At 34.3% G+C, this 26591-nt stretch overlaps 1 protein-coding gene across 2 annotated transcripts in view; it reads right to left on the reverse strand.

The window, feature by feature from the left end:
• LOC149800574 (spatacsin-like) overlaps positions 1 to 26591 on the reverse strand; it is a 174567-nt gene that overhangs the window by 144923 nt on the left and 3053 nt on the right. For both annotated transcript variants that reach the window (XM_089954521.1, XM_089954520.1), the window contains exons 2-7: positions 24592 to 24758; positions 16148 to 16354; positions 11156 to 11759; positions 6940 to 7066; positions 6347 to 6497; positions 1918 to 2399 (exon numbers count right to left, since the gene is read on the reverse strand). In XM_089954521.1, coding sequence (XP_089810647.1) covers positions 1918 to 2399; positions 6347 to 6497; positions 6940 to 7066; positions 11156 to 11454 — 1059 coding nt within the window. In that variant the 5' untranslated portion in view covers positions 11455 to 11759; positions 16148 to 16354; positions 24592 to 24758. The remainder of the gene's footprint in view (positions 1 to 1917; positions 2400 to 6346; positions 6498 to 6939; positions 7067 to 11155; positions 11760 to 16147; positions 16355 to 24591; positions 24759 to 26591) is intronic.

The following is a 26591-nucleotide window of genomic DNA, read 5'->3' on the forward strand; positions in this document are numbered from 1 at the left end:
TCAGTACTATTTTCATGGCACCATTTTCATTTAAAACCTGTGAGATACCATGACGAGTCTTTCAGTGAAAATCACCATGCTTATATGACTGCTGTGAACTTGGGATGAATGTATGAGTCAAGTTTTATGGTCATCCTCTATTAATTTTAGAGAAATTATAATAAACTTGCATTAATGGACAAAAGTCAGACACTTCACAAAATGCTAAACTGACAAACATTAAAAAAAGGAATAATTTTTTTCTTGCAAACAGAAGACAATATACAAAAAGTGTCTTAAACTGGTGGAAGTCTGCAACAATAGCTTAGGCATTTCAATGGCTCTCTCAAAATGAAGATGGATGTCAATGAGTTTTAAATATATTTATATAAGTTCAAAATTAAATAGACACAGTTTTAAAAATTTTGATTTAATTCTTGATTCAATCACATCTTACACTGAATTTATGTCAATTTTGCTTATTTGATTCAAACAATTCACATTACTTACCACTTGACTGGGAATAAAATCTAGCAAAATGTATTGACTTGAGGTTAAATATCAACAGTTCTCTCATGGAGTAAAGTCTAACCATAATCTAAATTAGTAACCCCAGAATTGGCCACTTGTGCTTTCCCACATGTCCTAAGATGAAAAAAATTGAGGCATGAGTCATGGTGGCTCAATGATTTGTGTGCCAGATTCATGACTGTACGGATCTGGGTTTAAATCCTACCACTGGATGAAATCAATCTAAAACTGAAAGAAATTTCTGGTCCAGAATTTTTCCTTCTTTAATTTCAATAAAAATGATTTAATCAACTTTAACCCCTTTTCACTGTTACACTGATATAAACCTCATAAAACGGCCGAGTGGTCTAAAGCGCTGTCCATTACGGATCACTGCCATCTCACCTCTGTCTGCGTAGGTTCGAGTCTCGGATTCAGCCAATGTGGGTATGTGAGAAAGCTTGCCAGTAGCTTCTCGTGGGTCGGTGGTTCTTTCCGGGGTTTTCCCGGGTTCTTCCTCCACCATTAATACTGGCCGCCATGTATAGCCTATCGTGTGCTGAAAAATGGCGTTAAACCCTACAACAACAACAACAACCTCATAAAACTGAAACTTACTCAAAACATGGTCAGGGAACTGCCAGATTCCACCCATGAGGATTGTCGATGGACAGGAAATAGTCTGGGGCGATGCTTGAATTAAAACAAAGACCAAAATGTGCACTGGCACAGATTACAACCAGTGTAAGCAATCACTAACATTTATACATGGCTGAAGCGAACTCTCCCAAATTTAATTTTGTCTGTAATATAGAGTCAATGGCTGTGCAATGCAAAGGAGATTATGCTTATCTGCCAGCCATTCAAGTCCAATAATATACATCTTAATTATTTTCAATCAACTAGCTCTTCAACTTAAAACAAGGATCACATCCTCATTTTGACATTTTACCAACAAACACCAGAATTTAAAAAAAACAACAACAATGGTTTGCTCATATTTACTAGCCTGTATTAATTTACCAAATCAATGTAATCACATAAAAGTAAAAATGTCAGAGTTGATAAAAAATTAGTGTCAACACTTACAATGTAAATGTCAACAGCAGCAACTGATTAATATACACACCACACTTTAACTAAGGAAACATTTATTTTTTCATGAACTTTTTGCTTGGTCCTATGGGATTTTGGTCTTGGTCCTATGGGACTTTGGTCTTGAAAGGTTTCGCTATACAAAATATTTTCCCAACAGGACTTGAAACCTACAACCACACTGAAATGAGAACTAAACCAAGAATTTCAAATAACCCTTAACATGCATGAGATGGGGTGCATGGATGACAAAGTTTAATGAATGAGTGACATGATTGCATTGCTTGTATCTGAGTACAAAAAGCACATGGTCACACTGTTTGCAATACATACCTCTACATCCATGCTTTTCCAGTCTGAATGCCCTCCATCCACTTCATCCTGATTGTTGCTACTCCCTCTATCAGTCAGCTTTTTCACTTCTTGTTTTACATCCACTGACTGGGATGGTGACCCCTGCTGTCTGGCATCAAGTCTACGAACACACTCTCTGGCTTCAGAAATGTAATCCAGCAGCTTTTCAATAGCTTGTTGCAAGTCTTCTTTCTCATCCTCATTCCCAAGTGAATTCTCTAAAGTTTCCTTTACCCAAAGGGCATCAAGAAGTAGCCCATACAGAAATTCTAAAATCAAATCAAGCAGTTCTTGACCAAATCTGAAGGAATGGATATCATCAATACTGCTCTCAGCTGACTGAAGAACAAGATCTAGTGCCACTTCTAACTGAGTCATGTTGCCATAGTGATCATGGACTGGCGCACAACTGCTTGCAGGAGAACATGGACTGGTAACTTTTAATTTTATTCTCGAAAGCACTGTACAAATAAGATGTAAATACATAAAAGTATAAAAACTCACAAAAAGTGTAAAAACTCCACTGCATTTTTATTTTGTATGGAATAAGTTGCCACTTAATATGGCAGTATTTAAGTGTGCAGACCAGTGACATTTCTAAAACAGTCATGTTGTGGTCCAAAAAAATGCATGACTTTGTTAGTTTTCAAAGTACAGCCTTTCATAAGTAGATAGGTTGGTAGGTAGGCAGGCATGTAGGCATGCACATACATATATATGTACAACTTTATTTTGCAATTATAGCATATTTTATTCCAATTAATACTTTTAAATTTCTTGTCGCATAAAAAGATGACTAGATAATGTGGGAAAAGTGCAATTTAATGCAGTAATCAATGATCATTGTAAACAAGTCTCATTTCCTGGCAATCCATATTAAAATGGTATGGAGGTGATCTGTACGATCTGGCTGATTGATAGTGGAGAAACAGAACTGCATAAAACTCTGTTTCTCATATACTTATATGTGCACTATTGTATAACATGAAGTAGTCACTAAAATGTTGGTAACTGTAACCTATTTTCTTGGCAGACATGAAAGCATTTTGCAGAATTCTTAACTGTGTCTGTGAATCAGTACTTAAATCAAAAGCTTCGTGGGTCTGATATCAATGAAGACTAGGCTTGGGGAGGGAGAAAAAAAACTCATTAGCTTCACCACATTAACTTACTTCACTTGCAAGACTAGTGTAACCAATCTTAAGTTAGCAGACACATCCTAACAGCAGACATCTGCTCATAATGGACACTATGGGGATTCCCAATGAAAATTATTTTTTAATTTTCTATATGTAGCAAGCAACTGTTTAACAATGACAGAGAACAGTGTTTTTTGGTCAACAAAGTTGTATATAATGGAAATCACGAACTTATTTGCCTCCAATGTAACTCCCCACTGGGACTAATAAATGGACAGATTTATGAAGCACAGAAAATTTTTTAAAGTTTACTCATTGGACAATGGTCATTTTCCCCTTGGTCTCATTGCACCATAAGTTCTCTAAGCATCACTGTCATCATTCTGACTGAAAATGGTACATTACAGTGATGGGTACCCTACTGAAAACACTGAGACAGTTCTGAATCTCTTGAAGTTAAATGGTTCAGGTGCAACTATGGGTGACTAGGTCTGGCTCAACTTTAGTATAATCATGTTAACAGTCCTCTCAATTAAAATCTTTATATATCAAGGTGTGATGTATAATGCTGACTTTACATATTATTGTTATTGTTGCTGTGGGGTTTAACGCCATTTTTCAGCACACGATAGGCTATACATGGCGGCCAGTATTAATGGTGGAGGAAGAACCCGGAAAACCCCGGAAAGAACCACCGACCCACGAGAAGCTACTGGCAAGCTTTCTCACATGCCCACATTGGCTGAATCTTAGACTCAAACCACCACAGACAGAAGTGAGATGGCAGTGATCCGTAACGAAGAGCGCTTTAGACCACTCGACCACTCGGGGCCCCCGACTTTACATATCAAGGCATGATGTATAATGCTGACTTTATATATCAAGGTATGATGTATAATGCTGACTTTACATATCAAGGTATGATGTATAATGCTGACTTTACATATCAAGGAATGATGTATAATGCTGACTTTACATATCAAGGTATGATGTATAATGCTGACTTTACATATCAAGGAATGATGTATGACACTGACTTTACATATCAAGGCATGATGTATAACACTGACTTTACATATCAAGGCATTATGTATAACGTTGACTTTACATATCAAGGCATGATGTATAATGCTGACTTTACATATCAAGGTACTATGTATAACGCTGACTTTACATATCAAGGAGTGATGTATAATGCTGACATTACAGAAGAAAATTTATTTAAAGACCAACATGAGATTGTCCACATCCAGGTCAGATTAATCAGCATTACAAGGTCCACGTTTTTATTTAAGTGTAATCTTTGCTTTATAAAGGAAGATTGTAGATTTAAATAGGTGCTGATGACAAATTTTAATTTAAATTTTGGCAAAACTAACTGTCAAAAACACTACCAAGTGTTGGAATCAAATAATATTGTGCTAACAATTGTCCTTTACATGTGGATAATGGTTTAAAAGAAATTTTTTTTGTAATTTTAATTTGTAAATTATTTCCTGATGACCAGGATTAAAAGTTATGGAGTTTGATAATGTATTAACATTTTCAACATAAGTTTGTTTAATTTTTAAAATGTTCTGTATTTCATTCCTTAGTTTCACTAAAAATGAATTATAACATTTTCTTTGCTGGACTTTCTTTCTTACTGAATATAATAGTGTGGAATTTTTTTCTGAAAAAATCCTCTTATCCTAAAGAATGTCAACTTTTTGAAAAAAGCCACTTTAACATCGAGAAAACCACGGGGTGGGGGTGGCAGGGAAGTTTTGTTGAATGACTGAATCCTTGTTGAGGTTGTTTGTTTTTCAGGATATATAATATTTAAACTGTCAAATATGTGAAAGATCGTTACAACTGGTTTCAACAACCACATGTACGTGAAAACATCTATGTATTACATCACTGCTTTTGTTTTGTTGATTAGTCTGGTTCCTGGAATGGTATTTAATAGTAAAATGCCAAGATGGGAGTCAACGTAGCAGGGAACTAGACTAACTGTTGATACACAGCCAAATATGATTCTTTTTTTCTCTCAAAAACTAGCAACATTTATTTCATGAGACAATTGTCTACCTCGAAACTCAATTTATGTATTGTTCAATTAGCAGAATAATGATGTCGTGATTTCATTGGAAGTAATAGTGAAACTTCTTATCATCCTTTTGTGCTAGTTCAAGAAATCTCTGAAACTCATTTGCCCACAACAGTCCATATATGTGAAACCAAGCTCTTTATTTTACATATTCATTTCGCTTTGTTGCCTTGCTTCCTTTGATCATAGTCATGAATGAGTCAGTAAATTTAAGGTAGTTTAATTATGTTACATACACAATAACATTTATAACAGTGTTTGATTGATCAAATGAAGTGAGTTCACCTGATATACAACCGGGGCTGCTAGATTTTAAGTATGTTGGATTTGCTTGCCTTTTAATTTTTATTTTATTCCACATTCTTTATTTGATTCAGAAGACATAATTAATGTGATAATACAGCTTTTAATTCAGTGCAACAACACAAATGCTTCCACAAGTTAGTTATCAAAACATGGTAGACACTTAATTTAGGTTCTCAGAGAAATGCCTGTGGACATAGCTGTTATGGTAGATTGACACATTTTATTTTGAAATACACACTGCATTTATGATGACTACACTTAAGGGGAACTAAGACAGAATTAAAACACAAATTTCACTTAATACAAATTATTCAATTGGCATTTAAATATTATTGTACTGCCTACACTTGGCGTAAGTGACATTCTCATTGATCTAAATTTCCTTGAATATCTTTAATTACGGTGTACTAAGAATGTCGTTTGGAAAGTAAAAATAACCAGTTATAAGACTTCTTACTGAAAGTTGATGATTTCAAAATGTTGATTAAAATAAAATCTGCAAGTCATATCTACCATTTTTTCCCATAAAACGAGCAATATATCAAGGTTTGTTACCAATTTTGATCACAATTTTCTTAAAGTTCAAGAAATAGGGATCAATTTTTGGAGTATTTTCTGGTTTTAAAAAAATGGGATCCACGCCTGACCCCATGTTATAAACAGGTTAGCAGGGCACAAGTTACTGAAGGAGTGGTGTATTAACATTTAATTAAAAATTCTCCTTAGTTTTCATCATTTAAAGTTTTTGTAAATGATTAGTACAATAACTGAAAATGAAACACAATGCTGGTACAACAATCAAAACTGAAAAATATACAGTCTTCTGCATTAATGGCCTGAAAGCAAGCCTTCAAAAGTAGGTGATACCTACAATTTTCCTTGCTCTTGAAGAAGAAGGAGACAGTATCTAGCTGTCGGTGTTTAAGACCTATCTCCAGCGTGTGAATTGGGATTGAACAGCGGCCCCACTTGTTCAAGTGGCACACTGCATCTGCTACACTGGCACCACTATACACCATCAACTGAAACAACACATAAGTTCACATAATGAAAAAAATAGACTGTTGCAATGCATCAATGTCATTAAAACTGTCTTTAGTAAATTATGGTAAGATCTACTGCATAAATGAACTAAATTTTATCTGATTACACACTTAACATGAAAGTAAACTCTGATCTGCCAATTTCTTGGCATTAAGGTCTTGACAAAAAATTAGCAATGAGTAAAAGTCAACACTGACAAAGATTATGGATGGTACCAAGCTTGCAATATTTAACATTTTTTAAAAAAATAAATGAACTTTGTTGTGTTACAAATGTCCATGATGCAAGGAAGAGAAAAGTGGGTAAAGGCATGTGGAGTGAAATTATATGATGACGATGCAAAGGCTGGCAAACATTTCTAAACTAAGTGAATAATGGTAAATTAATATTACTTGAAATAAAAAGAATTTCATAACATACTCCACTAACAAACTCTTCTTGCTTAAGTGAAGAATCTGTAACTAGACATATCAAGTGGGTGGGTGTCACTACCAGGTTAGGCATGCTAGGATTTCTGGACACGATAATGTGTTCCTCTGGGCCTATTCTGAAGAAAAGAGCATATTTTCATAAGATGTATACTGGTAATACAATCTGCTTGCTATGCAAAAGCTATTTGCATCTTTTACATTTTCAGATGTACTTTTACTATTTTACTGTCAACAATGTCACACCTCACAAAGACAAAGCATGATAATAACTGACTATGAATGCTTAATCAATTTAAACAGTACACTTTCTGAAATATTAAAATGAATTATTAAGACCACATTAATTTATTGTAGCAACTAATGCTACCATAAGACTAAAGCTAACAGAAAAGTCTTAATACCAAGACAAAGTCATCAGATAATACTTAATAATAAGACTTAACCCATCAGACAAAACTTAATACTAAGACTGAAGTCATCAAACAAGACTTTAGTCATCTGACATGATTTCATACTATGAATGAAGTCATCAGACAAGACTTAATACCAAGACTTAATACTAAGACATAAGTCATCAGTGAAGACTTAAATATAAGACTTTAGTCATCAGAAAAGACTTAAAGGTCACCGGCCATACTCCAACATTTTCCTTTTTACATCAGATGATTAAAAGTAGTTATCCTCACACAAAAAGAACAAAAAAATTATCATGTATAAAAAAGAAATAATAATTTAATTACTCGAAATCGAAGTATACAATGCTGTTATTTCCCCTTAGTTATGATTTCCCTCCAATAGAGGACGCCAACCAGAAATGACATAAAGTCATCCCTACAAGACGTAGTACATGCTTCTTGTTGTCGAAAAATAAACCACTATAATCTGTGGATAGGGAATATTTAAATGAAACTAATGAAAACTAATTTACTGTTTAGCCTTATACATGTATCAGTATGCATGCACGACACACTAGATTGTGTCGCTTTCAAAACTGTTCCAATGTTTCAATTTATTTTGAAAATTCCTGTTAATACAGGTACGGTAAAAAGAATCAATGCTGGCTTGGCTTCCCTGTGTTAGCAGACTTTATAGAAAAAAGAAGAAAGAAATCAGCACACCTAAGGAATCCAAAGAAACCAAACTTGACTTCCTTTTGTCGGCCGACTTCAGAAGAAAAAATTGACATGCTAAAAAGATACCAAAGTCAGTTTCCGGGGTTGGTTTGCTTAGTAATAAAATAACCTATGTATCTGATATCCTGTCGGTAAGTTCAAAAATGACTTTATTGCTCCCTACCAGTTGTGTTTATCACCCGGGCTTCTATTTGTTTGCCATATGTAATCATAACTGATGTTTGCAGGGCAAATAGTATACACAATAATAACTTGCTTTAATAATATTTCTTTAATCCATGCTAGCAAAAAGATTATCATTTGCACTCACATTAAATGTATTTTACAATAATGATTTTTTATTTGCGATATACCGTCTTATAGTTAACCTGGATACAATATAATCTGGGTCAGTTTGCAATAAGTAACTTATTATGTGTAAATGGCAGGTGCCTTCAAGCAACTGGGTGATATTTTCATCTCACTTGCGATTTTGTTTTTTGATATAAGCGATATACTCTACACTAAGGATGCATACGCAAGCCGGCATCTGCTACATATATGGAGTTTGTGGATATATTTATTTTTTAAAATAATTTTCGCATGATGAAAAAAGAAGGAATATATGATAACAATGCAAGGTTAATTTCTTTCATTTTATTTTCAAACAAGTGTATGTTTATCAATTTCTTTTGTACTGTGAATGTGTGTGTGGGGGGCACAAATTAAACAAAATTATTTCCTTTTTAATTTGTACGAAATAATGGAGCAAATATAGAAATCTTTCAATTTACGTGTGCACACACTAAGACAACTTGAAAAATAAAAACAAACAACAAAATTAACTGGTAAGAGCTTCCTATTGCAGCAACTAAATACTGACAAAATGCTCAAAATTATTCTCTCTCTCTCTCATGTGTAATCGAGAGTGTATTGTATGCAGCAGTGTTACAACGTGAAGCCTAAAATTATGTATATTTGTTATAATATCTCATGTACACTACCCTTAGCAAAATGTAGAATATTATCTGTTAAGTATTATTGTTTTATAAATCAATGTTGATAATTTGACCAGAAGACTTAAACTGAGAATGTCGTTGTGCAGATGCATATATTTTTTAGCATAAAAAATGTAAATAAACATTTTAATTAGAACAAGTCAGTTTGTGTTTTCTCTCACAAATATGTACATTACGAAGTATGATTATTTTCTTTCAAAGAATATCAAAATAGTTGTCTAAATTTAATTTTTTTCCTAGAACTTATCTTACATTTCATCTACTTGTTTGTTGAAGAAAAAGAACGTACAAACTATTGTTAAGTTTGGTTGAATTATATTTCGAGTTGGGCCGAATTGTCTTTGGGCTAATTCACTATAATCCGGCATAAATGATACAACTATCCCATCCCTCCCCTATTCGATCCCACAGATTAAATCCACTTTTTTCTGGTAAACATGGTCTTTCGGAAAAAGAAAGAACCCTTTTTCCCATCATCACTCTTTTGGTTACATCCATATGCAATACAGTGCACCATATTTGCTGTACAAAAGCACGATTGTACACTATATCACAGTCATTTACATGGGGAAATTAAACACTTGAATGGCTAGGTTGAATAGAAGGGATAAATGTATGTCATATCCGGTTTTGGAAGCGGAAACTACCAACTGTTTACGGAGATTGCCGAATAATTTGTTCATTTAAAAAAGCAGAGTTTTAAGTCTAATTAAACATTTTTATGGTGTGCATACATAACCAACTTGTTTATAACTATAATAATATCACACATTTGTACAATATAGGTGGCCAGTGACCTTTAATACCAAGACTTCATACTAAGACTTAGTCATAAGACAAGACTTAATACCAAGACTTAAAACTAAGACATAAATCATCAGTTAAGGCCTAAATATAAGATTTTAGTCATCAGATATGACTTAATACTAAGACTTAAACCATCAGACAAGACTTGATACTAAGAATAACATCAGTGAAGACTTAAATATAAGACTTTAGTCATCAGACAAGACTTAATACTAAGATGGAATTCATCAGACAAAACTTAATACTAAGACTTAAACCATGAGACAAGACTTAATACTAAGAGTGAAATCATCATTAATACTAAGACATAAGTCATCAGTAAAGACCTAAATATAAGACTTTAGTCTTCAGATATGATTTAATACTAAGACTTAAACCATCAGATATGACTTAATACTAAGACTGAAGTCATCAGAAAAGACTTAATACTAAGACATAAATCATAAGTGAAGACTTAAATATAAGACTAAGACTTAATACTAAGACTGAAGTCATCAGAAAAGACTTAATACTTAGACTTAAACCATCAGGCAAGACTTAATACTAAGACTGAAGTCATCAGACAAGAATTAATACTAAGACTGAAGTCATCAGACAAGAATTAATACTAAGATATAAGTCATCAGTGAAGGCCTAAATACAAGACTTTACTCATTAGATGACTTAATACTAAAACTTAAACCATCAGATATGACTTAATACAAAGATTGAAGTCATCAGACAAGAATTAATACTAAGACACAAGTCATCGGTGAAGACCTAAATACAAGACTTTAGTAATCAGATATAACTTAATACTAAGACTTAAACCGTCAGACAAGACTTTATACTAAGATGAAGTCATCAGACAAGAATTAATACTAAGTAATAAGTCATCAGTGAAGACTTAAATATAAGACTTTAGTCATCAGACAAGACTTAATGCTAAAACTGAAGTCATCAGACAGGAATTAATACTAAGACTGAAGTCATCAGACAAGACTTAATACTAAGACATAAGTCATCAGTGAAGACTTAAATATAAGACTTTAGTCATCAGATAAGGCATAAATGAAATAATGTTATATATTTCAGCTATTTAGGTAAAAACTACAAATGTGGTAATACAAAATGAATGCCACACCTGTCCTGGAGAAAACTAATAAATTAAAAGCTTAACCTAAAAGACAGACATCAGTAATGCTCTACGTCCACACCATATCTGTGGTAGCTCAACAAAACTGTACATATGTTTGATGACATGGAATAATGAGGCAAGTTGCAATACCTTTGTGTGATCCAATTCTGTGTCTCAACATCACAGATGCTGAGGTAGGATAGCTGATTCTTCTGGAGAATGACCAGGATCTTTAAGGGTCCAAGAGTTATCTCCTTTATTTGAGAATTCACTAAGGTGTTGGGGAGACACAGATTTGTTGCAAAATGATCATTCAACGAAGTAGTTTCCTCCCTTCCTTTAACATGAAATCCAGTCACACTGAACTTTTGCTTGATTTGTCTCCCTTGATGACATTTATTACAGGAACTCCTAGACTTTTTATACCATGGTATTGAGGCTGACTCCATTTGTGAACTATTCAGGAATAGTAATTTTTCTCGCCAAGTCAAGTCTCCAAATTGACACGTACTTAATCTTGATGGTAAAGTTGAGGTTGAATCTCCTAATCTCCCAATCTCATTCTTAACACTGTCTGGAAAGCTACTGAAATATTTCTCAATGTCGATGTATAGAATTTGATTTCTGCCATGTGTTACAAGCAAAGTTCTAAGATCCTCAGAAATTCTCCACACAAATATACTTTTTCCACTGACCGACAGACCTTTCAAGTCTAATGTTGTGAACAGGCTTCCGTCAAGAATGGAATGAAAATCTTAGCCATATTAAGGAGACTATTCAGAAAAATATACAAACATGAAGCAGTTAGAAAAAATAAGTTTTGATTTCAGCATCACGATCCATCTGGGACATGAACTGCATACATGATTGGTATCTAAACCCTTTCTGAACATGTCTGACTCTCTACTGATATGCTGTTATGTATATTTAATTCATGTTAAGTGTCTGACCTTTGTTCGTGATTGAGGAAAGAGTTCTGTTCTACCTGACTTTAAAAAAAAAAAAAGATGTTTATATGATGAGGTAAGCAATTCAGTCTGTGGAATCATTTACTGCTGTGTTCAGATATAAATTGAGAGGAATCATTTATTTAAATTATTTATTGGAATAACAAAGTGCTCAATGACCTTTTTAACTAAAACTAAAGTTTAGGTTTGTTGTGAATTCATTCAAAGATATTCTTGATTATATCATTGTGATTAAGACTGTTGGTACATCAACATATTCAAGACTATTGGTACATCAGCACATTTAATAATGGAATCAGCACTTCAATACTGGGATTAATTTGGTATATTTTATACTTTTGGACTTGTGAAAGAACATTTAGGAATACTGTATAATTAACTGATAAGTAAATTTTTCAATGTTACTTCTTTAACACTTGAAATCATAGGACCATCAAAGGTACTTGCAGCATACTTATACCCATGGACTATTTGCCTGGTTTTTCAATATCTGCAGAAGTAACTGAAATTTAGTGTTGTGACTGAGACATGTGGTTTTGTTCTCTTTCTTATTCTGAAATAAAATTTTAAATGCCTCTTTAAATTGCATCAAATTATAGAATATTTTGTAACAAACTTTTTTGGAAAATAGATCTACTTTATACAATCAAATGGTTTTGAAATTATTCCATAAATCTGAGTTGATGCTGCTTTTGAAAAAAAAAAACCTATATAAAGTGAAAAACAATTACATAAGAGTAAGTAAAACTGATTAATTTTATTTTTTAATGCCTGTAAAATGCACCAATATTAGTCATAATTATGCTATTACAGGTAGAAAAGAAGCGAAGTGGTTTGCTTGACTTAGGTGTACAATTTTAAATCAATTCAAAGTGTTTACTTTCATCATTATAACAAAACATAGAGTTAATACAATTTACAACAAAACATCAGTATAATATTTGCAAATATATAAATAAAGTCATTGTGGTATACAAACTTAGGTACTGTAAGGTAATGTGTCATCTGCGTACTGTAAAGTAATGTGTCATGTGCATACTGTGAAGTAATGTGTCATGTGCGTACTCTAAGGTAATGTGTCATGTGCATACTGTAAGGTAGTGTGTCATGTGTGTACTGTAAAGTAATGTGTCACGTGCATATTGTAAGGTAATGTGTCATTTATGTACTGTAAGGTAATGTGTCATGTATGTACTGTAAGGTAATGTGTCATGTATGTACTGTAAGGTAATGTGTCATGTATGTACTGTAAGGTATGTGTCATGTATGTACTGTAAGGTAATTTGTCATTTATGTACTGTAAGGTAATGTGTCTTGTATGTACTGTAAGGTAATGTGTCATGTATGTACTGTAAGGTATGTGTCATGTATGTACTGTAAGGTATGTGTCATGTATGTACTGTAAGGTAATTTGTCATTTCTGTACTGTAAGGTAATGTATCATGTGCATACTATAAGGTAATGTGTCATGTATGTACTGTAAGGTAATGTATCATGTGCATACTATAAGGTAATGTGTCATGTATGTACTGTAAGGTAATGTATCATGTGCATACTATAAGGTAATGTGTCATGTATGTACTGTAAGGTAATGTATGTACTGTAAGGTAATGTGTCATGTATGTACTGTAAGGTAATGTATCATGTGCATACTATAAGGTAATGTGTCATGTATGTACTGTAAGGTAATGTATCATGTGCATACTATAAGGTAATGTGTCATGTATGTACTGTAAGGTAATGTATCATGTGCATACTATAAGGTAATGTGTCATGTATGTACTGTAAGGTAATGTATGTACTGTAAGGTAATGTGTCATGTATGTACTGTAAGGTAATGTATCATGTGCATACTATAAGGTAATGTGTCATGTATGTACTGTAAGGTAATGTATCATGTGCATACTATAAGGTAATGTGTCATGTATGTACTGTAAGGTAATGTATCATGTGCCTACTAGTTTCATAACTTGGTAAAGCAGAAGAGGAGCATCCCTGTGTAATTCTAGTCATCATGAGAACCATACAATCACTGATTATGGGACATCAAATATTTATAACATGGTTATAACTAAAACCATGCATAAGTTATGAATAGGCATTGCTCTGTGAAGTTGTACAAAAAGGAATTAATCTGTGTTCTTTGAATTGTTTATTGCTCTGTCAAGTTACAGAAGGAATTAATTTCTGTTCATTGAATAGGCATTGCTATGTCAAATTACAGAAGGAATTAATTTCTGTTCATTGAATAGGCATTGCTATGTCAAATTACAGAAGGAATTAATTTCTGTTCATTGAATAGGCATTGCTATGTCAAATTATAGAAGGAATTAATTTCTGTTCATTGAATAGGCATTGCTATGTCAAATTACAGAAGGAATTAATTTCTGTTCATTGAATAGGCATTGCTATGTCAAATTATAGAAGGAATTAATTTCTGTTCATTGAATAGGCATTGCTATGTCAAATTACAGAAGGAATTAATTTCTGTTCATTGAATAGGCATTGCTATGTCAAATTATAGAAGGAATTAATTTCTGTTCATTGAATAGGCATTGCTATGTCAAATTATAGAAGGAATTAATTTCTGTTCATTGAATAGGCATTGCTATGTCAAATTACAGAAGGAATTAATTTCTGTTCATTGAATAGGCATTGCTATGTCAAATTACAGAAGGAATTAATTTCTGTTCATTGAATAGGCATTGCTATGTCAAATTATAGAAGGAATTAATTTCTGTTCATTGAATAGGCATTGCTATGTCAAATTACAGAAGGAATTAATTTCTGTTCATTGAATAGGCATTGCTATGTCAAATTATAGAAGGAATTAATTTCTGTTCATTGAATAGGCATTGCTATGTCAAATTACAGAAGGAATTAATTTCTGTTCATTGAATAGGCATTGCTATGTCAAATTACAGAAGAATGCTTTGAATTAATCTCTGCTCATTGAATATGCACTGCTCTGTCCTGTTACAGAATAATGAATAGACTCATTGAGTAGGCATTGTTCTGACAAGTTACAGAAGTATGAATCTATATCTGCTTATTGCCCTACTAATACTTACCAGGCAAAGCTTTATGTAGTTGATACAATAAATTAAGAAAGTGTGACATTTTATTTGACATTCATGACAAATTATCAATGTCCAATATGTTTTAACATTAATATGGATGACATCTTACAGGCAGTTTATGACAAATTAACAATGTTGATAAAGCTTTGACATTAGTAAAGATGGCACCTGACAGGCAGCTCATGACAAATTAACGGTGTCCAAGAAGCTTTGACATTAGTAAGGACGACATCTGACAGGCAGTTCATAACAAATTAACAATGCATATAAAGCTTTGACATTAGTAAAGATGGCACCTGGCAGACAGTTTATGACAAATTATCTGTGTCCATGAAGCCTGGACATTAATAAAGATGACATTTTACAGGCAGTTATGACAAATTAACAATGTCGATAAAGCTTTGACATTAGTAAAGATGGCACCTGACAGGCAGTTCATGACAAATTAACAGTGTCCGTGAAGCCTGGACATTATTAAGGATAAAATCTTACAGACAGTTCATGACAAATTAACAGTGTCCAAGAAGTTTGCCATTAATAAGAATGACATCGTACAGGCGGTTCATGACAAATTAAAAGTGTCCAAGAAGCTTTGACATTAATAAGGATGACATCTTACTGGCAGTTCATGACAAATTAACAGTGTTCAAGAAGCCTTGACAGTAGTAAGGATGACATCTAACAGGCAGTTCATTTTAAATTATCAGTGTCCATGAAGCCTAGACATTAATAAGGATGACATCTTACAGGCAGTTCATGACAAATTAACAGTCCAAGAAGCTTTGACATTAGCAAGGATGACATCTTACTGCAGTTCATGACAAAAATAGTGCCCAAGAAGCTTTGCCATTAATAAGGATGAAATCTGAAATGCAGTTCAAGAGAAATGAACAAACAATGTCCAAGCACCTTACATTGAAATTCCATCAAAACCCAGGTCCAAAGCATGTCTGTTACCACTACACTACCCAACTCTCCAAGATTGTTTTCCGTTTATTTTAGCTAAGCAAAGTGAAATGTACAGTCTTTATACTTCATTTTATCTAAGAATCACATTCAAATAAGCATATTTTCATCTTACAAACAAAGGATACATAATTTTGATTCTTCTCTGTGCAGTATTACAACTAAATCGGATACAAATTGTACAATGGTTGTCTCTCCTTGCACTTCTGGCAGGTCTATACAAGATGTAAATTTTAGGCCTACGTTTTGGATGAATACAGTCAGAAGTATTTTCTTGTTAATTGTGACACTGATGTGATCTCCTATAAAACTCTGAAGCTCAGCACTCTCTATTTCTGCAAAAAACAAATTAATAAAAAATAGATTTTCCAAAGAAAACATCAACAATATATGATCAAATACAAAATCATTATAATAACTGTACTGTGTGTTCAACATATACAAGGTAACTGTAAATGTTTTGCTTGTTTAATGCAATGTAACCTCGAAATTTTAACATTTAAATCCTGAAATTATAATGGAAATTGATATCCCTTAAGTCTGGTTACATTTCACTGATAAAAATTTTATATAGCCCATTTTTGTTATAACACCCTTCATTGTACCGTAATGCAGTTCCCTATATGACACACACTATGGACCACATTACCAAAATTATATACACTTCAAATATATAAAAAAAATTGAAAAAATGATTTTTCTACATCTATCTGCTGTGTCAAAGTCACTGTGCTTAAGTTGACATGATTGGAAGGTGCTTTTCAATCTCCATTTATCTCTGATTGTCACTATTTTATTCAGTCAATTACAGATACTGCATTTCTGACAGACTAAAGCATACCCCAAATTACCAATATCTATAATGAGCCACCACTGTAATCAGCCCATGGAAGCTGTTGACTTTGGTAACATTACACAGGGCAGTCAAAAAATATTTAGCCCTAAAACGACTCCAGCAGTTCAGTCACTTAAGCTCTGAAGACACACCTTGCCAACCATGCATGTACACTTAAGCTCTGAAGACACACATTGTCTTTGCAAACCATGCAGGTACACTTAAGCTATGTAGACACGCCTTGCCAACCATGCAGGTACACTTAAGCTCTGTAGACACACCTTGCCAACCATGCAGGTACACTTAAGCTCTGTAGACACACCTTGCCAACCATGCAGGTACACTTAAGCTCTGTAGACACACATTGCCAACCATGCAGGTACACTTAAGCTATGTAGACACACATTGCCAACCATGCAGGTACACTTAAGCTCTGTAGACACACATTGCCAACCATGCAGGTACACTTAAGCTCTGTAGACACACCTTGCCAACCATGCAGGTACACTTAAGCTCTGTAGACACACATTGCCAACCATGCAGGTACACTTAAGCTCTGTAGACACACCTTTCCAACCATGCAGGTCATGCAGCTGCTAATCATTCCAGCTATCTGCTGCCATCCATGTATCAATGAACAATAGCCAACAGTACACTTTTTAGCCCAGATTGCATTATCCAATCACCAGATAGTGAAGGTCACTGATAGATGCTCAGTTACATACTGTAAATGCAAATTAGGTTCATTAAAACAATTAAAAGTTGTTGTTGTTGTAGGGTTTAATGCCATTTTCAGCACATGATAGGCTGTACATGGCGGCCAGTATTAATGGTGGAGGAAGAACCCGGGAAATCCCCGGAAAGAACCACCGACCCACAAGAAGCTACTGGCAAGCTTTCTCACATACCCACATTGGCCGAATCCAAGACTCGAGCCCATGCAGACAGAGATGAGATGGCAGTGATCTGTAACGGAGAGCGCTCTAGACCACTCGGCCACACGATTAATAGTAAAACCAGCAAAAATTTAAGTTCCGATAGAAGGAACTCTGTTTATTTCATCACCTAACAGTGAAATCATATGGACTTAAGAGCAAATTAGATGGAACACAGTTTGTTATCAGTTATCACGTAATATAGGATTTTGCAGTGACTAGAATAATGTTAGCTGAAATCTCTTGATAATGTCCAGCACTGTTGAATCTAAGACAGAGATAGAAATTGTTCAGTTTTTCCAAGGCAGCAAGAAGTACACATGTCCCAGGGAACAGGATCTGCTATTGACCAACATAAGAAGGACCCACTGTATTGAGTCCCTGCTATTCCCAAAGCCACATAAGGACTACATTATCAAGCAAACTTCACAGAGGGCATTTTTCTCTCTCTTCCTAGTTGTAAATGCATCTGACTACATAATGGCCAAGTGGTCTAAAGTGCTCTCTGTTATGGATCAATGCCATCTCACCTCTGTCTGCGTGGGTTTGAGTCTTGGACTCGGCTAATGTTATTTTAAGATACCATTTCAAAGCTCGTACTGGATCTTGTAGGTGGTCTTGAGCTTAAGTGTCCAGAGTAGACAGTGATTTCATTGCAAAAGTCTGGTTATTCATGAATGGGAGCCTGCTCTTTGCAATGAAAGTAGGTACCATCATGAGTGAAACTGACCAGTCTTGTCTGAACTGCATGTAATTCGGGTTCACAAACAGATTTGTTTTATTGTTTCTGTCTGCCATTACTAATGCAAACAAGGAAGCAGGTCTTGTATGAAAGGTGAGTCAATGATGCCCTTACAAGTGGGGGGGGGGGGCCTTCATGAGCGATATTGATCCATCATGTTGGAACTGTATGTAGATGGGTCCAGCAAGAAATATAATGCTGATTTTGCCTGCCAAATGCCTAAGTAGTGAGGAGGCAGGACTTGTATGATAGGTGAACTAATTAAGCTCTTGAGAGCAGTTCAAATGGTGTCTTGTTCAGTCAGGTTAATTAACATGAAAGGTCCAACTGGGCATGGGTCTAGTGCCATTGGCCAGGTGAAATCCAAAGAATAGAAGATCTGACAGGTCATTAATTCATGTGATATCCTCTCTTCTATATCACAGTGTCCAATGATCATGGAATGGTCAGATTAACTGCAATGGGTGTGCTAAATATTTCTCATCGAAGAGCCTATAAAGTTAGCTATTGCGGTATGTATGTCTCCACTAGAGTAAAGTACTCTGGTGTGAACCACTGAGATTATATTCCTTTGCCTTCCTATATTGACCGGTTGGTCCTCTATTCCATATTTCAGTAGAGCAATCAAGATGAAGATACACTGATATACTTTGGTTCCTGTATCACATTCAGAATCCAATGTGTTTAGTTTGTATACATTTGGCCATTCCAATGTATAGGAAACAGCAACTAACCAGGCCTTCAGACTCAGGATAGGTGGGACAAAGGCTGGGACTGTTGGCATTAATCATAGCATCACGTGGGACAAAGGCTGGGACTGTTGGCATTAATCATAGCATCACGTGGGACAAAGGCTGGGACTGTTGGCATTAATCATAGCATCACGTGGGACAAAGGCTGGGACTGTTGGCATTAATCATAGCATCACGTGGGACAAAGGCTGGGACTGTTGGCATTAATCATAGCATCCAACATAAGACAGCCCCACCCCATTTTGACGATGTGGACAATGACACTGAGAGTGCCATGCTACTATGTCAGTCCAAAATGGTAGGAGACTTGCTCCCCTGTCCCTCTGTGCTTGCATCCATAGTGATCGTAATTACCAGAGGATGTGTTTGCAGAGGTATTACTGATGCAAATATAAGTGCCATCACAATGCAACCTCGAATGGCTTCCAAATGAGATAGTTGGTCCAACTGTCAAGGTTCAGTCTCCAACTGGCAGAGGCGTAGCTGGGGGGGGAGGGGGGTACATATGTCCCCGGGCGCCAAGGTACAGGGGCGCCAAAATGAGGCTTACAACGTTACATTATAATAAGTAAACAAGGGTAATATTCAAAAATGTGATTAGACAGGGAGGAGGCTGGGGCGCCAATTTTATAGTTCGTCCCCAGGCGCAAAATATCATAGCTACGCCTCTGCCAACTGGACCATGTTATCATTGCTATGCAAGCCTAATAAAGTGACCAAGGACTAAAACATCTGCTGCTGTACTGAGCAAAACTTGTCTGGTGAATGAAAACTCTAGCAGAAAGACTACTCCAATGAGGCATGTAATATACCCAAAAATTCCCATAGCATGAATTCAAATCTCTTTCCCAAGGAACACATTCTTCTTACTTGAAAATAAAGTCCAGGTCTAGCTGACCAAATCTTGAAAGGGTACAAGGTCCAAGATGTTCTTCTTGACAAGAGATTGAGAATGAAAGTAGAGTAATCTGTAAAATCGTGTTTAATCTGTTAATATACTGTAGTATCATTTATTTTTGTTGGGCTCAATTTTCGTGGTTTTGTATTTTTAAAATGCATTTTGTGGGTACTTAAATTTGTGGTTTTATGTGTCAAAGTTTGCATATTAGTAGGTCACTAATGCAAACGGTGGTCACTTTAATGTTTAAAACAATACTACCATCTGTATGAGTACAAATTACAGACCTGGCAAGTTCAATACTTACACTGTGTTTTTGACCAAGTGAATAACATCAGCCGAAGCTGAAAAAATGGAGCAGACACTATATACACTTAGTGGAGTGAGTGCTCTACTTTAAACTTGCAAGAAATCATGCTGGGTTACCCACTACAAGAAACAACTTTTGAGGGGTACATGCGACCTATACAGGTAGAAAATTATCCACAGTACTGATCATTAGAAGCAGATGCTAGATTAACAATCTGAGTCATAAATGACCTATAGGCATGTGAATTTGATTGCCTGTCCAGGTAGAATCACTAAAGCATTGCTTATAGTACTTACAAACTAGAAAGCAAAAAATCAATTCTAGTAACAGCTTTCCCATAGGAAGACCAATTGTTTAGATGACTATACAGATACAAATTACTCAAGTGTTGCATATAGTGACACTGCATGAGCTGGATGCTGCTAAGTCAAATGATATATACTTATTGGACCAGAGAGGAAGCTATACCAATACATAAACAAGTTTTCTATTTTAAAAACAAAAGCCTGAACATCAAAAAGGAACTGAAGCACCATACAATGCAAGTGCTACATTATCCATTATAAGACAAAATAATTGTTAGGAATAGGCCCAATGATGTTCTATGCAGTAAAATTAATAATGTGCTATGTATACAACTATGAAGTGCTAGCAGAGGCACTAATGCAGGCAATGAAGTGTCAATATATAATATCGATTCATAATACTAACTGTTGAAAGGCTCTTAATGACAGCCTGTAAAGGCAAATTCAGTGAAGCATGGCACTCTGATGCTAAGTGCATTGGTACAGAAACCTGTATGTATCTGCTCATAGCGGAAATTATTCACATGTTAGGAAATTTCTATAGCCCACTACAGACTTGCACGCACATATAAATTAAAATTAAAACCAGAACTATTGCGAAATCGCATAAGCTACCTGTTCAAGTACGTAAATACTATCAAGCGATGGCAATGTGATTTATTTGTAAAGGCAGACCTTTCTCATCACAGGAAGATAGAATAGTTTGGACAGATAGAATTACTTCCCTTTGACTCCTCCAACTTATTAGTGCAGAACTTCCAGAAAGTTGGTTGAGGATTTTGAGAGGCCCCTCTTGGCAACAGCATGCTACCCAGCGTAAGTGGTAGGAGCAACTGGGATATCAATGGGATCTGGTGCCAATCCCTGTACCAAGGGGAGATCACTCTGCATGACCGCTAACCAGGTATTTTTTTAGCTTTCTAGCTAAAAGTTTTTAACCTGGGTGGGCAGGATTTGCAAGGTAGTAGTACTTCACCTAAGGTATTATGACTGGATAACATATTCACAGAATAAAAAAAGGTTAGCCAATCAGGTGCAGGATCACCTCATTAATGTGCATGGGTCCTGATTCTCATCAAATTTGTCTGAGATTTTAATAATATAAACTCATATTCAAAGTTTGATTAACACTGGATCAGATATATGGCCTCCAGAGTGGTAAAAGCTTAGCCAATCAGATGTAAGATCACCTAATCAATATACATGGATTTTACTGAATATCGAACTTATTTTAGATCTTAATAACATAAGCATATAATCCAAGTTTAACCAGAATTTGCTCTAAGGAGTGGTAACAAATTAAGCCACACAGATGCAAAATCACCTCATTAATATGCATGGATCTTACTCATTATCTAATTCATCCATGACTCTGATGATCAGAATTCCAAGTCTGATTGAAATCAGACCAGAAATATGGACTCCATCAGTGTGGCATCAAACAATTATTGGTGGACAAATGGACGACAGACCATTCTGTAAGATTTATGGCCTGACAAATGGACGACAGCCATTCTATAAGCTCTATGGCCTGACAAATGGATGACAGGCCATTCTATAAGCTCTATGGCCTGACAAATGGATGACAGGCCATTCTATAAGCTCTATGGCCTGACAAATGGACGACAGGCCATTCTATAAGCTCTACGGCCTGACAAATGGATGACAGGCCATTCTATAAGCTCTATGGCCTGACAAATGGATGACAGGCCATTCTATAAGCTCTATGGCCTGACAAATGGATGACAGGCCATTCTAGCAGCTCTATGGCCAGATGAGCTAAACTTAAAAGAAATAGTACAGTATTTTTTTGATGTTAGAAAAAAAACAGAAAAAATGGACACTGGACAGAAATAAATTTGAGGCTAGTATGTTTCAACCATAACAACATTACTTCAAAATAATATTAACAACAATCTGCAATTTGCAAATTATATTTATCATGACAAGAAAATATCTCCTCTTGTCCAGACTTATTCATTACAGGAATGTTTGTATGTCAGAGCAATATGCTCCTCTAAATACTTAAGAACATGAATTTTTATTTGTGTAGAATGTATTTGATACAATTTGTCTAGTGTGTATTTGATACAATTTGTCTAGTGTGTATTTGATACAATTTGTCTGGAGTGTATTTGATACAATTTGTCTGGAGTGTATTTGATACAATTTGTCTAGTGTGTATTTGATACAATTTGTCTAGAATGTATTTGATACAATTTGTCTAGAATGTATTTGATACAATTTGTCTGGAGTGTATTTGATACAATTTGTCTAGAATTTATTTGATACAGTTTGTCTAGTGTATTTGATACAATTTGTCTAGAGTGTATTTGATACAATTTGTCTAGAATGTATTTGATACAATTTGTCTAGAATGTATTTGATACAATTTGTCTAGATTGTATTTGATACAATTTGTCTAGAATGTATTTGATACAATTTGTCTAGAATGTATTTTATATGATTTGTCTAGAATTTATTTGATACAATTTGTCTAGTGTATTTGATACAATTTGTCTAGTGTATTTGATACAATTTGTCTAGAGTGTATTTGATACAATTTGTCTAGAGTGTATTTGATACAATTTGTCTAAAATGTATTTGATACAATTTGTCTAGAATGTATTTGATACAATTTGTCTAGAGTGTATTTGATACAATTTGTCTAGAGTGTATTTGATACAATTTGTCTAGTGTGTATTTGATACAATTTGTCTAGAGTGTATTTGATACAATTTGTCTAGTGTGTATTTGATACAATTTGTCTAGAGTGTATTTAATACAATTTGTCTAGAATTTATTTGATACAATTTGTCTAGTGTATTTGATACAATTTGTCTAGTGTGTATTTGATACAATTTGTCTAGAATGTATTTGATACAATTTGTCTGGAGTGTATTTGATACAATTTGTCTAGAATTTATTTGATACAGTTTGTCTAGTGTATTTGATACAATTTGTCTAGAGTGTATTTGATACAATTTGTCTAGAATGTATTTGATACAATTTGTCTAGAATGTATTTGATACAATTTGTCTAGATTGTATTTGATACAATTTGTCTAGATTGTATTTGATACAATTTGTCTAGAATGTATTTTATACGATTTGTCTAGAATTTATTTGACACAATTTGTCTAGTGTATTTGATACAATTTGTCTAGAGTGTATTTGATACAATTTGTCTAGAGTGTATTTGATACAATTTGTCTAAAATGTATTTGATACAATTTGTCTAGTGTATTTGATACAATTTGTCTAGAGTGTATTTGATACAATTTGTCTAGAGTGTATTTGATACAATTTGTCTAGAATGTATTTGATACAATTTGTCTAGAATTTATTTGATACAATTTGTCTAGAATTTATTTGATACAATTTGTCTAGTGTATTTGATACAATTTGTCTAGAGTGTATTTGATACAATTTGTCTAGAATGTATTTGATACAATTTGTCTAGAATGTATTTGATACAATTTGTCTAGAATTTATTTGATACAATTTGTCTAGTGTATTTGATACAATTTGTCTAGTGTGTATTTGATACAATTTGTCTAAAGTGTATTTGATACAATTTGTCTAGAATGTATTTTGATACAATTTGTCTAAAATGTATTTGATACAATTTGTCTAGAGTTTATTTGATACAATTTGTCTAGACTGTATTTGATACAATTTGTTGTTGAATGTATTTTAGACAATTTGTCTAGAATGTATTTGATACCATATGTCTAAAATTTATTTGATACAATTTGTTGTTGAATGCATTTGATACAATTTTAATTTAGCTTACTGTTACTTCCTTGCAAAAGATCTGCTAAATTTCCTTCTGCAGAGGCTAGAAGATGATTTTCTTTGATTGTATACACTTGCAGGTCAAAGTTTGTCGTCACGGCACAGAACCTGAATTCACCTCTTGTGCTTTGACTGAGAGATTCTCCCTCATTCCTTAGCAGAATACTGAAATTGCATAATTATAAAATTAGGTGAAATGGACAAAATCATATGATTTACTGTCACGTATCACTCACATCCAACTATAAACAGCATAGACACAGCTATGTGGTCGCATAATGTATAAGATATCATATGATGTATATACATGTATGCACTTTTTTTAAAAAGTGTAATCAGTAGAACATACAACATACACACTTATATGCTGTCATATAATGTACTGGCAGACCTAGTTCTATGCAGATTGTTCCGACTAATCTGTAGAAAAAACTGCATAAACCCAAATGTGCTGTCATATATTTGTTTTAGCAGATCTAAGTCAATGCAGTTTGTTAGGACTAATTAAAATAACAAATGGAACATTATGTAATGATATGTCAGGGTCTACATACTTTGTAGTTGGATCTGAACTAAACCCAAGTATATACATTAGTTATTATAAATTTTATAAGTATTTGTTCTTTGAAGTCATAGGAAAGACAACAATTAATTTTCATGAGATCAAGGAATATTTTATACAAAATCATTTAAACAGGACTTAGACTCTTTGACATATATTTTATTAAATAACGTATAAATATGCCAATATAATAAATGACAATTTGTCTTTTATAAAGTCAATCTGCCTTCAAGGTAACCTGTATCAAGCAATCAAAGGTCCTATAAGGACATTTTTCTCTCTTTCTTGTTGTAAATGCATATGACTACAGTTGTCCATTGAAAACCAGAATAGTATTAAAATAAGGGATGGATGTGGCTTCAAAATAGAATGACTTGCTCAAGTTCTTTCATCCAAAACTCTGAACTATTTTCAAGAAAACAAAACTATAGACTAAAAAGAATTTCCAGGAATTCAAGATAAGAACATTTCTTCCTTTTAACTGCCAAATGTTGAAAGCATCTTTGATATTCTTCAGCTATACCAAGATTTTCAAATTAGCTGATGTGTGGACATTTATGATGCCAGCTTGAACCAACAAGACATCATAAGAAGACTCCTGGTGGAAACCACATGTCGATATGACTTTCTGTTTTGGATGAGTAACAATAACAAGATTTTCCAAATGGTTGCCATGGTGAGTCTGACCATATTTCATTTCAGATTAGCATTATTTCTGTTGTTACAACTCTATGATCTTAAACTGACTAAAATAAAAGAGAAAACTAACAAATTTAAAAAAATTCAAAAACTAATTTATTTCCCCAAAATACAAAGTGAAAATTTAAATAGAATTTAACAGTATTGTAAATTTAATCCTAAATAGTCCCAAAAGTTCTATCACAGGTCCAAAAAGTATAGAGTATTCCTAATGAATTCAAGTGGTGTTCTAAATGAATTCCAATTTTGAATGTGCTGATGTGCCAGTAGTCTCAAATGTGCTAATGTACCAACCATCTTGATTTAACACAATGCTATAATCCAAAATGTCCTTGAATGAGTTAACAATAATCCCAGAATATTGTGATGTGATGTGATTTTGATTTTTAACGTAGCTTTAACAATTTTTTAGTCATGTCACTACGATATCTGCAGTGTGGCAGTTTATAGTGATGTCTAGCACTGGGGCATCATGCCGCAGACATGTAGCATGATGTCCCATCCAGTCACATATCCTGACACCAGGATGACCAGTCCTAACACTGACCTCTTAATGCTGAATGCCAAGCGAGGCAGCTGTTAGTACCATTTTTGTAAGTCTCTGGTATGACTCAGCCGGAGATTGAACCCACGACCTCCTGCATCCAAGGCGGATGCTCTAACGACTAGACCACCGGAGTGGTTATCCCAGAATATTGATTTAGTCCTAAATCAAGGAGCATTTTGTAATTCCAATG

The sequence above is a fragment of the Sinohyriopsis cumingii genome, chromosome 4, assembly GCF_028554795.1.
Source record: "Sinohyriopsis cumingii isolate HCF-2022 chromosome 4, ASM2855479v2, whole genome shotgun sequence".
Lineage (NCBI taxonomy): Eukaryota > Metazoa > Mollusca > Bivalvia > Unionida > Unionidae > Sinohyriopsis > Sinohyriopsis cumingii.